Genomic DNA, 13,665 nt, shown 5'->3' with positions numbered 1-13,665 from the left:
CTGGAGGTCAATAATTATTGGTTATTGAATTATATCCCAGTTTTGAGTTTGTTTTGACAAAGGTGTATGGCTTATGTATTACACACAGGGGTGACTAACACGGTGTCTCTTAGCATTGCCTGTATTTTAAAAATCAAGTAAAGATGATTCTAGGCCCTAGATTTCATTTGACATAAGGGTATATTGGTCTAAAGACAATACAGATGAAATCAGCTTTAAAATTCGGTGATTTATGTGCGGAAACACAGGATAACTGAGTTACAAATTTAACTTTGAATCTCATTCTGAAAGTTACATTAATTAGAAAATTTTAGCAAGGGTCTTAGAGCAAAAAGACCATTTTAACTCTAAGTATCATTTTAACTTCTCTGAGAGATACACTTGGGCAAGGAGAAAGAAAAGAGAAAGAGGCCCCTGAAGAAAGAGAAGACTCCCATGACAACATCTCATCTCAGAGTTCCCTTGGTTCTTGCTGGCACCAAAACTGACTGCTAATTTTGAGTTCCTGCACTGTGCTCAGCTCTGGCTTGTCTTCACTTTAACAACCCTATGTTGTGGATGTAATTATCATCTCCATTTTGCTCATGAGGAAACTGAGACTCAGAGAACATAAGAACTTGGGAAGGGTTACCTAGAGCCTGGATTTGCACTGAGAACTGTGTCACCCACAGCCTTAACTACACTGCTACACCCACCTCTGCTTCTAGAGACATGTAGAACCAGATGATGTTTAATAGCCAAGCAAGGAAGGCCAGAAGATTCTGGAATCTGCAGTCAAACCATTTGCCTAGACTCCCCGGGCATTCTTCCCCAGATCAGACAAAGTCAAGCTGAGGCGAAAGATAATGACTGGCCCATTGGGCATCTTGGTTTAATGGGAGGACTGAACCTGGAGTCAGAAAAGAATTCCAGACCCTCATTGCTGCTGCTTACCTTCTCTGGGTCTTTTAAGACTGTGTCTTGCCTCTGTGCTCCTGGAGAATGGCGGGCCATTCCGGTTGATATTTGAGGGCCCTTCCAACTTTGTGAATCTAGGTGCCTAACCCCAGAGTACTGACTTTTGGGGTCATCCCATAAGTCATATGTTTCTTATGAACTTAGAACCCAACATTTCAGTAAATGTTCACTGAAAATGCTGGAAGGATGGAGACATAACCATCAAAGGATCAATAAAGCCTGCTGAGACTGTGTCATGGCCAGTCCTGTGGGCAGAGCATCCCTGACCACCAGTCCTTACAATTACAGTTCTAAACCCTGGGGTTGTGTGCAGGTTTTAAAGCCACAGTTTATGGGAGTCTATTACACACTTCACTTAGTCTTTGCATTCAGTGGGTATCTCCATCACTGAAATGAGAGAAAGCAAGATTTCCAATGGTCTCACCATTTGCATTGCTCAAAATTGATAGCCAACCATCCATGAAATTGTGTTCATTGAGGGGCATCCCCATCAACAAGCCATGCGCAGAACCACATCCAACTCAAGCAGGAGGGAACATGGCCCCCACTTCTTTCTATGTGCTTCTCAGACTAAATAGCTGTGGGAAAGACAGCAGGGAAAAAAAGACCAGCAGCATCCCACACATACTCTGCAAAGGGAAGCTACTTTGTCCATTCACACAACACAGGTCTTTTACTCAGAGGAAAGTGAATAATACTGATTCTAAAGCTATGTGTATAGTTGGTGGGCCCACCTCTCAGTGGAAAGAAAGCTGAATGAAAGCTCTGGCTCAGAATAACACAAGCTATGTTAAATCACTTTTGCCAAATACTATTATTTTTCATGAGAACTATATTTCCCAGTAAACTTGACACAAATCATTGGGAGTTGCTGCTGAAATCATTCGGTGTCTACAGAACTCCGTGTAATTGGACATTCTCCCTCAGCCTTGTATCAATCCCAACCTGTCCTCATCTTTGTGAAGCAGCCCAATTATGAGATCCTCCAAGAAATTCTGCTTGAACCCTCCCAGCCATATGTATTGTATGGCACTCAGGTCAAAAGCTTGAGAGCAAGAAAAACCTGAATCTGAATCAGAGTTTCACTAACTTCTGCCTGTAGGGCCTTAGGCAAGTTACCTAGCTGTGAAAACATCATCTGTAAAAGGAGTTGTAGTTTAGCAGGTAAGAATCTGAATTCACAAAGAAAAGAGTCATTTTTCCACATCCATCTTAGTGTCACTTCCAGTCCCTCTTCTATCTGAGTCGGGGAGATTCAACCTTGGTAAATTCGGAATTCTCCCATTTCTTTAGTCAGTTGTGTCCTATTCTTGCAACCCCATGGACTGCAGATTGCCAGGCTCCTCTGTCTGTGGGATTCTCCAGGCAAGATTACTGGGGTGGGTTGCCATTTAGGGTGCCAGCTGATTTCAGGGGGATGTATAATGTGCTAGGGTGTGAGGGGCCTCCAGTCATCTTTCCACGCAGGTGTCTACTGAAACGGTGTCCATCTCTTTGATCCTCAGTCATTAATGGTCCTTCGGGGTCATCAGTGCTCTGTGTAATTCCTTGTCTTACTTCGGGACACAGAAATACCTCTGCTGCTTCTCATACCTTGTAAAGCCATTCTTAGTCCTCTCTATCCAGATGTGCCAGGTTAGCTTTCCCTCCCAACATCACACACTGTTTCCAGGGTGTTCGCCCTCACTCTGCATCTCTGTCATCCTATCCATCTACACCTCCCCTGCCACCCCCTAGCCTGGGGTATCATCTCCTAGACTGGGGAAAGGCAGCTTTTCCCCCCTCTATTGTCCACGGATGTTGAAGATACATCTTCCCCACCCTTCTAAATTTAGGACTTGAAATGAAATTGAGGAAGAGACTCAGCTCCAAGCCCCATCTTCTCTCCCTCCTGTCACAACCGTTCTTGCAGCAATGAGCACAAGGAAGAGATGTGTTTAAACTGAGGGTAAGATGGAAGAAATCAGAAGAGACAGACTATGATCTCAAAAGTACAATCCTGCCACTTAAGCATTATTAAATAAAATACCCTGGGGGAAAACATCGTTATGTTTTAAGGACCTAATGTGTGTGTGCTAAGTTGCTTCAGCCATGCCCAACTCTTTGCAACCCTATGGACCATATCCTGCCAGGTTCTTCTGTCCATGGTATTCTCCAGGCAGGAATGCTGGAGTGTGTTTCCATTTCCTTCTCCAGGGGATCTTCCCAACCCAGGGATCGAACTGCACCTCTTGAGTCTCCTGCATTGGCAGGCGGATTCTTTACCACTAGCACCACCTGTGTCTTAGTAGCTCAGTCGTATTCAATCTCTGACCCCATGGACTTAGCCCACCAGGCTCCTCTGTCCTGGAATTCTCCCAGCAAGAATATTGAAGTGGGTAGCCACTCCCTTCTCCAAGGGATCTTCTGGACCCAGGGATCAAAAACCCAGGTCTCCTGCATTGCAGGCAGATTCTTTACCATCTGAGCCACCAGGGAAGCCCTGGGGACTTAAGAAATCCCTTAATAGCATCACCTGGGGACTTAATAAATCATGGCTATTATTTTTCTCCTCTGATCTGTTGGATGTATTTTCTATATCATGTGTTTGGAAATTAATCATGCACTGCCTTAGGAAATCAACTGAACTGGCAATGTACTCTTATATTTTTATTTTACTTTTCCAGTGTCTATACTTTATTCTCCCAACTGAATGTGAGCTCCTGGAAAACACAGTCCTATCTTATCATCAGCTGAATGAAACAGAATGCTAGGCAAACAGCAAACACTTTAAAAATGTGTGCAGATCTAGCCTCAGGAATCTGTGTTTGCAAATATTTGGAGAAGGTTCTTTGTGTTGGAAATCAGGTTATTTTCTTTTCTTAAAATAATTCATGAGCGTGTGTATATCTAAATGTTAGCAGAGAAGCCATGTGGTGTATGCAGACACCCTAGATATTAAATAGAAAGATTTTTCAGTATATGTATCCATTATTTTTTTTAAGCCTGCATCACAACCACCTCTGAGTGCAAATATATTTCTAGTTTTTGCTAACTTCCTACTGCACAATGCTAATTGAATTGCTTTCCTGGAGTCGTGTCATTAATAAATAGAGTGTATCATAGGTCTAGGATTCTTAAGTCAAAAAGGAAACATGGATGTTTTGCTGAGTGAAAATAGTGTGTAGGAAGATGTTCTGGCATCCAGGAGAGTGTAAAGGATGGTGAGTGGTGAGTGAGCAGTTGAGGCGCTCTGGGTGGGAGACCACAAGGGCTCTGTCCCAGCCACACTCTATTTTTTCTGATTTAATTTTAATTGGAGGATAACTGATTTAAAATGTTATATTGGTTTCTGCCATACATCAACATGAATCAGCCATAAGTACACTTATGTGACCTCCATCTTGAACCTCCCTTCTAGCCCAGTGACATCGGGACAGGGGCTCATGTTGCTGAGAGGGACAAATGAACAACATGTGCAAAGTGCCTGGGACAGTCCTCAGTTCCCCTGCTACCTGCCCAGTATTGTCTTCATCACCATGAATCATGCATGACTGCTCCCTTCCAACCAGGAGACAGACTTAAATAAGTTCTAGCAATGTGTGAGGATGGGCAAGAGTAAGCCACCAGGTGGCATAAAGGAGAGAGATCACTTAGGAGTAAGCAGAAGCCCAGCCTCAAGAAGCTGATAGCCCAGTGGTTCTGAACCTTGACATATATATATGACTTTGAATCCACCTGCCAGTGCAGGAGACACAAGAGACACAGGTTAGATCCCTAAGTCAGGAAGATCCCCTGCCTGCTGTAGTATTCTTGCCATGGAAAATTCCCTAGACAGAGAAGCCTGGTGAGCTACAGTCATGAGGTCACAAAGAGTTGAATATGACTGAAGAACTGAACACACACACACACACACACACACACACACATAATGGAATATTACTCAGCCATAAAAAGAATGAAATAATGCCACTTTGCAGCAACATGGATGGACTTAGAGATATCATACTAAGTGAAGGAAGTCAGAGAAAGACAAATATAATATGGTTTATATGTGCACCCTAAAAAAAGATACAAATAAGCTTATTTACAAAACAGAAAGAGACTCATAGACATAGAAAACAAACGTGGTTACCAAAGGGGAAAGAGAGGTGCGGGGGAGGGATAATTTAGGAGGTTGGGATTAACATATATCTACAACTATATATAAAATGAACAAGGACCTACTGTATTGCAAAGGGAACTATACTCAATATCTTACAATAACCTATAAGGGAAAAGAACTTGAAAAGGAACATATATATATATATATATATATATATATATATATATATATATATCTGAGCCACTGTGCTGCACACTTGAAACTAACGTGACATTGTAAATCAACTATACATCTATAAAAAAGAAAAAGGTCATAACCTCTGTGGGCGGGATACAGTACCAGAATCAGTTTATTCTTTTAAAGATTCCCCAGATGATTAAAATGTGCAGCCAAAACTGACAACCACCCCTTATAGGCTCTTGAAGACATGAAACACATGTGCATTGACTAGCAATGCTGAGTTCTTAGAGGTGCACTGAAATGAACGCTCTGTGTTCCAAGGCTCAGGGCAGAGAGAAGGCAAGGTGAGCTGGGAGCTTGAGGGGTCTTGGAGAACCTGTGGGATCTTCCTGACCTGAGCACTTTGGAGGTGGTATCTCAGGATGGGGAAGAATGGGTGAGAGCAAAAGTATGTGTGCAAACATAGAGGGTGTGTCAGTCTGGACCCAATCAGAAGAGAGAAACCACACAGTAATTTCAACAAGAAAATATAAAAACTCACTGACTGTAACAGACCACTAGAATAATGAAGGATTAGCTGCTAAGAGAGAACTCTGAAGACTATAGGAATGCAGGTATCAGGATGCCCACTCCCGTAAGACTGACACAGGGCCCCCAGTGGAGGATCCTCTGCCACCCAGGCTGATGTTCAGACTTTGCTGACACAGCATGGCTCACTCATGGGCAGATAAGTCACTGTGGTGTTACTCTGGCAGAACCTTCCAGAAACCTGCCCTCCAGGTGCTAGAGAAACCAATGAGGGGGCCCCTGAGGCAGCATAGGAGAACCAGGAGGCAAAACTCAGCAGTGTCCCCTACAAGTGAGTGGAGGCTCAGAAAGGCTACAGAACCTATCATGGGAATTAGCAAAGCTGGAGTTCTGCCCAGATCCATCTTTCCTGCACGTTTGGCTACCTCTCTGAATGAACTGAAGTACAAGATCAAAGCTCAGGTTGTTGACATAGGTTGCCCCCAAATGGAACAGTGTTTGTGCTCAATGAAGTCAGTGGGAAGGGGCTCCTGGAGGAGGCGAGGCTTCCACTGGACCTAAAGGGGCATTGATGTTAATGAACTTTGGGAAATGAGGGAGAGAATGGGAGGAGGCAGCTTTCAGGCTGCCCTTGCAACAAAGCCACATTGAACAATTTCCCCAGCTGAAGAGCTGACCCGGGCACAGACAGCAGAAGGACGTAGGTGAGGGGAAGGACAGAGGTAGAACAGAATCAAGCAAGCCCCTGCATGACAAAGAACCTGGATTTGAGCAGATATGAAATCAACTCTGTGAGAGTCGGAGCCCAGGGACTCGGGGTCCTAGGACCCGTCAACTGCATGCCAGCCTCTCAGTGAAATGAACACAGGGTAGCGGATGCCAGCTCTGCATCACACAGACCAGAACCAGAGTACCAGCTCCAGCGTTTAGCTGTATGTCCTGAGGCAAGTCCTTCCACCTTTCTGAGTCCCAGGGCTCCTTATCTGTCATTTGGAAACAATGATTCCTCTTTGCAGGCTGACCCCGATGAAGTCCCCAGCAGACAGCCTGGCACACAGCATGTCTTTCATCACTGGTAGATTCCCTCTCCCCTGCTTTTACTCTGTAGGCACTTTCTGTCTTGTAAAACAGGGGTCCCCAGCCTCCAAGGATCTAATGCCTGATGATCCAAGGTGGGGTTGATGCAATAACAATAAAGGGCACAATAAATGAAATGTGCTTGAATCATCCTGAAACCATCCCCCTCTTCCGTTCCATGGAAAAATTGTCTGCCACAAAACTGGTTCCTGGTGCCAGAATGCTTGGGGACCACTGTTTTAAAACATTCTGTGCCTCTGAAAGTAAATGTTTTAAATTCAAGAATTCCAGAATCCTAAATAGGTGCAGCTGGGGAGTGCCAAGGTCTTGGCAGCCAATAACATCCTCTTGACATTCTGTGTTCACGACTCTGCACTCTCCACTTGGAAGGAAAAACTCGGGTTTAAGGGACACAACCACTGGATCCTTGGCTCCGTGGCCGGATAGCACCATGAAGCAATGCTGCCGGCCCAGTCTCCACAGGGCAGATAACGGTGCTTCTTTATCTTTTAGGAGGAGAAGTCACCAAGCCACGCTTTGCTCAATTCTTCCATGGCAGCCTGGCCAGTCTCACCATCCGCCCTGGCAAAATGGACAGTCAGAAGGTGATTTCCTGCCTGCAGGCCTGCAAGGAGGGGCTGGATATTAATTCCCTGGAAAGCCTGGGCCAAGGAATAAAGGTAAGAAAGGAGCCAGTCTCGCCCCCAGCCAGATGGTGCTTTGTGAGGGGGAGGCACCAGCACCAGTTCACTCCTGGAAGCCGAGTTGCTCCTTGCCATGTGACACAGAGACGGTGCCACAGCGACAGAGTGGCCACAGCGGGGAGAATCGTGACCATGGCTACACAACAGACTTTGTGCCATCTCCTGAAATTCCCTGATGAAGCCTGAGGGTAATCAGTTTGATGCACAAAAGCAGGCACACGTTCAATGTCTACCTGAAGGGAATTGTTATATTTCACTGTTTTCCTTGGTGGTGGGCTGCTTTGTTGTTTATTTGCCCAAAGGAACTGAGGGATCATGCAAGCATACCTTCAGAAATACAAAAAAAAAAAAAAAAAAAAATAGAATTAAAAGTTTGCACCATGGAAAATATGAATTAGCACAGAAGGTCATCCTGGTGTGGGGTGGGAGTAGAAAGCAGATGCTGAGGTCACTGGGTCCTCCATTATTAAGTTGAGGCCCAGACTGGGCTCCAGGCAATGACTCCCATCAGAGAGAATACTGGCAGATTTACAATTTTTGTCATCCATGCACGCTATAACTAAAGTGATCCCAGGGAATCCCAGCTACATTTTGAGAAAAGCTCCTCCCAAGGGAGCAGGATATGAGTGGCTGTCCTCATCAAGCCTCTCAGCCCCGATGGGCAGGAACAGCTCTGGCCTCACCTGGATCAGGAAGCACATGCCAGCCTCAGGCCTCAGAGTCCTGAGCAAAGAGGGGGGTAAACATCATCACGGCCTGTGCTGCATCATAGCGGATCCCAGTGGGAGCACGCAGTCCCTTGGCCTCCTCTCTGAGAGTCAGGGTGGCCCTCCCTCTGCCTCTGGGAACACAGGAGAGCCCTGAGAAGTTTTCTGAAGGAGGCGATGACCAGGGAAGAGGTTTCCCACTGCTTCCCATCTGTCCCCACTCAGCACTGTCCATGAAGCTGCCCTGCTTTTCTGTCCCCAGCCAGAACCCAAGGAGTCACCCCTCCAACAGAGGAGCCTCTCGTTTACGTTCTTAGTGGCCAACAGCTTGTGGGGCTGTGATTCAGGCTGGTCCTGAAGGAACCAGTGGTCTGGGTACATCATGCTTCTCTTTCTGTAGCAGTCACTTCAGCAAACATTCCACAGACAACCACAGAATGCAATTCTGGGCGGAGGAGAGGGACACAGAAGTAAATGGTCCAAGTATACTGCCTTTGGGAAACTCAGTGGTCCAAGTAGATACCTGTAATTTATAAGCACCAACATTTACTGAGGGTCTCTCAGGTGCCAGGCACTGTTCTAAAAGCTCCCTTAAGCCCTGAATTTAACTCCCTTGGTTTAACTCCCTTAAGCCCCAGGTAACCCTATGATAAAAAGAATTATAGCATGAATATTCTCATTTTGCACATGAGGAATGGAAGCCTGGAAGAGAAAGTTTCCAAAGATCTCGGAGTGAGTAAAGAGCAGAGCCAGAATGTGAACCCAGACAGCTCTGCTCCAGAACTTCAGAACCTGGGGCATGGCAGTGAGGGAAGGCTCCTTGGAAGAATTCGACTCCTCAGGCAAATTCAGTCTGAGCACATTGTTAAGGATGAGTAAGAACCAACCAGGAAAAAGGCAGGGGCTGGTAGGGGAGAGGGCAGGGAGGTCACTCTAGGTGGAAGGTCAGTGTTACAAGTACCAAGATTGCAGGAGGAAAGCTAGAAAGAGACCAGAGAGGTAGGCAGAGGCCACATCATGGGGCCTTGCTAATGTCTGATATTTCTTTTTTTTTTTTTTTTTTTTGGCAACAAGCAGTCATTGAAGGGCTCTATCCATGCAAGGGAACATGATCTGGACAGATGTAGGCTTCAGAATGCTCACCCTGGAACCTGGGTCAGCGGGAGATGATGGGAGGAGTACATGGACAATGTAAAGAATGGCTTTCCAGAACACTGTTTAACATGCATGAAAACACACACTCAGGTGCTCTGGATACACAGCTAATGACCTGTCATCGAAGGAAACTCAGAAGACCACATGTATACAAAGGCCAGCTTTCCGCTGGTCAATTTCACAGCAGCTGGCCCAGGCAAGGCCCTCACGCACATTTCACACGGGTGTTCTCACGGGCAGAGCTGGGGTTTGATCCCTGATCTCCTGTGTGCGTTGTTCTCTCAGTGTTTTGTCAAGCCAGTGATGCAGAAATCTGTCCTGCGGTAGATCCTGAATCTGTCCCCTCTCTGACTCTGGATTCGCTACCTGCCTCTGGGGTGGATCTTTTCTGCTCTGTACCATCCCCTGGGGCCACAGTGTCAGGACTCCAAGCACTGCAGAACAAATCAACCAAAGGTGCTGCCCTTAAAAACCACACATTCTCAGAAATATAAATTAAGAACCATAGCAGTTCCTACCTAGTGAAAGAGGAGGTGCTAAGTTCAGTGGCACCCATAGCTGTGGGGGGTGGAGGAGGCTAATCTGACATTTTTTAGTATACCACCTGCTCAGAACCAGCCGCTGCAAATGATCCTATTCCATCCTTGGGACTCAGCAGGCAAGAACTAGATTGCGTATGAAAAGTTAATGATAACACACATGACTTACGGTGCACCCACTGGGGGCTCTTTTAGGTTCATTATCCCTACTTCTCACAACAAATTAAATATTATGACCCCATTTCAGATATAAGGAGATTGGGGCTCAGGGACTTGTCCAAAATAAGTCTAGGCTCTTTGCTCCACACAGCTCAGATTAGAAGACATTCTTGAAAATGATTAAAATTGCTTCTTACCTGTACTCCCTCTTATCCCTCATTTTGTTTTTGAATAATGACTAGTGTTTTCTCTGGGCTTCCCTGGTGGCCCAGGGATAAAGAATCCGCCTGCAATGCAGGAGACAGCAGGAGACTCAGGTTCAATCCCTGGGTTGGGAAGATCCTCTGGAGAAGGGCATGACAACCCACTCCAGTATTCTTGCCTGGAGAATCCCATGGACACAGGAGCCTGGCAGGCTATGGTCCATGGGATCGCAAAGAGTTTCAGACATGACTGAAGCAACTGAGCATGCATGCAGTGTTTTCCCTGCTGGCTCCCAGACTCCTCCTTCCTTTCTGGCTAGTCCAAAGAAGCCAGAGCCTCCCACGAACTAAGGAAATATCTTGATTGCTCACATGGACCCAGGCAGGTTCCTCTTCTCACTTGTTTTCCTCTGGAAAATGTGCATTTCTGGATATTTCACCAGCTTGTCTGGAGTGAGTAAATGGCCAAGGTGGTTGCTGTTATGTACCCATACAAGACACAGTGGAATCGCCACATTCCTGAGGAAAATCTGCTTCTGATTTTCATAGCCTCATCCCTGCCAATTTGCCATCTCTGGTGTGGAAGTGTGGGAAAGAACTTTGGGACAAAACACTTCTAGATTCAAAGCACAGTATGGATATTTCTGAGCAGGGTGACCTTGGGCAAGGTACTTTAATCCTTTAAACCCCAATTCCCTCATGTGTAAAATGGACTTAATATCATTGTGCAGCAATATAAGAATTGAATAATACATATGTTTTATATATTCTTACATATATTTATATATCAGATATAGCAAAGATATCCATATAGATGAGGTATAGATACAAATCTCCCCTAGAAAACCTGTTAAATAGGCTCTGAACAAATCAGTTCCCTTCTCCTGATGGGTTGACCTTGCAGTGGGCATTGCTGCTGCCCCAGCTTCTTTTGAAAAGTCAGTCTGGGTGATATTTGCAACAGAATAGCCTCTATTGTGGTGAATCTTCCTCCAGCCCAGCACAGAAAAGCTGGCAGGTGATCAAGGGAAGGGTAACATGCCCAGAGTGCCATAGCCAGTCTGTTCCCCAAGAACAGGCCAGGGCTTTGGGCAGGGACTTCACTGATGTCCCAGCCTGACCCTCCAGGACAGCTGACCGTTCTGCAAAGGCCATCTGTCTAATCACTCCTTGGTTCAAAAAAAGGAACCACTGGCTACAGACCAGCTTTCCAGGCTGAGTGAGCGCTGATTCCCTAGAAGCCATCGCCTGCCCCTCTGGTAATGCCAATACCATTCTGTGTCCTGTAGCACCAGAGCCGGACCTTCAGTCATGCCACAAAAGACAACACAAGCACACAAAGAAAACCTACTCTAGTGGAGGATTTTATTGATCTTGTAAGAAAATGTGTTGATGGCCAGGCCAGCGCCCACGTTGTGTCCTGTGGCAGTCTTTGGGATGCTCTGGAAGCCAGAATTGTGTATTCATTAGAATTGTGTATTCATCAGGGATCCGACACATTCCCTAACCCATCCTCTCTCAAGGAGCCTGCAGTGCGAATGCCTTCTGCTGATGCTGATGCCACGGGCTGCTGCCAGTCCATCCCTCTGGAAGCACTGCGTGATTTTCCTATGCAGCCCTCATGCAAGGCTCAGAAATCAGCCTTTTCTGCAGGGGACATCATCTTGTCTCATGCTTATTGTGTACTGGACCTTGGTGATGCTGACAAAGTCAGCCGATCCTGCCCTGGAGGTGCTTGCAATCTGCTGGGGGAGGAGATAGACAGCAAAAGCACCAGAAGACTTCCATAGCAGGGATGGTAGAGATGAGGGCAGGGGAAGACATAGAAACTTAAGTGGTATGTTTAGAAGAATGATCTTGAATCTGCTCAGATCAGAAATGGATGATTTGTAAAGCACTGCGAACTACTGATGATTCACCAGTGTGTGGCATCTCCGCAGCTGAGCACTCTAAGCTAGTGAGTCAGCCCCAGCAAGAGAGAAGCCAGCTGGGGGCCCACTGTAGCCATCACCCAAAGGCTGTGCATATGCCCGTAGGTTCCCAAATCCAACACAGGGAACAGTGCTTGGGACCACATGTCACAGCTCAGAGAGACTCTGCTCAGGGCTTTGAGGATGGGAGAAAACTGGATCACAGGGAACGATGAACAGTGAAGGCAATGGCACCAGCATAGGCAAAGCCTCAGTGCAGAAATAGTTATAGTATTAAGAATTATAATAAAAACTATTATAGAATGAGTACCTTTTTTTAAGTGCTAGATACTTTATATACATTATCTCACTTAAGCTCCAGACAGGTAGATATTAATATCCCCATTATTTTCAATGAAGAAATGAAGTCCAGAAAGGGGAAGTGAATAGTCCCAAGCTGTATTCTGTAGCTTGTTCTGGACCTGGGGTACAAAGTCTACACAGCCCATGACCTTTCAAAAGTACCACATAGCCTTGGGGGACATGACTCATGCCTGGGAAGGAAGGGCTGAATTCTTCTAATGGATCAAACGATTGCAATGGCAAATGACTTGAAAACTCTATCACTTAGTGCTTAAAAGTTTATTTTTCTCCCACCCTAAGTCAGGGAAATGAGGTAGGCTTTCTACCTAGAACACCAGAGTTGAGAAAGAAAACAGCTGGGGCGTCCAGCAGGGCTCTTCACTACCTCAGCCCAGAGTGGCTGCATCACTTCCTCTCACTTGCCACTGGGCAGACGGCAACTTGGCCCACCTGCAGGTGGCCTGAGGCAGCTGAGACCTACAGCCTCCAGGAAGCCCAGGAAGGAAAGGAGAACAGGGTTTGGGAAGCACTGATGATGAATTGCGCCAAGGCTTGACTGAAAAGACAAGTGGCCAAAAAAAAGTCCTTTTGGGGAGTAAAAAGAAAAATACTGAGTAAAATATGGGTTGGAAGACCATCACTCATTCATCTAACAGGGGCTTCTGGGCACTCAGGATGAGGTTCTGAGATTCAGGGATAAGAGTCACAGCTCCCATCCTCAGTGCATGGTCACTGCACTATAATTATACTATCGTCATGTGAGCTTCCCAAGTAGCTCAGGAGTAAAGAATCCTCCTGACAATGCAGAAGTCGCAGGTTCAATCCTTGGGTCAGGAAGCTCCCCCTGAGAAGGAAATGGCAAGGCACTCCAGTATTCTTGCCTGGGAAATCCCATGGACAGAGGAGCCTGCTGGGCTACAGTCCATGGGGTCCCAAAAGAGTCAGACATGACTTAGCGACTAAACAACAACAAACCATTTCATAGGCACTATAGGAACCCAGTGGGGACATAAGTGAGGGAAGCAGGGAGGCTTTAAGGAGAACATAACAATGAAACACTAGCATGATACTTGAAAGAGACAGAGACTGAGCGTCTGTT

General features: G+C 46.0%; 1 protein-coding gene across 1 annotated transcript in view; it reads left to right on the top strand.

Annotated features, from left to right (window-relative positions):
- CLSTN2 (calsyntenin 2) overlaps nucleotides 1-13,665 on the top strand; it is a 712,988-nt gene that overhangs the window by 674,198 nt on the left and 25,125 nt on the right. The window contains exon 10 of the mRNA XM_065942478.1: nucleotides 7,340-7,506. Coding sequence (XP_065798550.1) covers nucleotides 7,340-7,506 — 167 coding nt within the window. The remainder of the gene's footprint in view (nucleotides 1-7,339; nucleotides 7,507-13,665) is intronic.

The sequence above is a fragment of the Muntiacus reevesi genome, chromosome 8 (assembly GCF_963930625.1).
Source record: "Muntiacus reevesi chromosome 8, mMunRee1.1, whole genome shotgun sequence".
Lineage (NCBI taxonomy): Eukaryota > Metazoa > Chordata > Mammalia > Artiodactyla > Cervidae > Muntiacus > Muntiacus reevesi.
The sequence above is the reverse complement of the archived record's forward strand: the minus strand, read 5'-3'. Positions and strand labels throughout refer to the sequence as shown.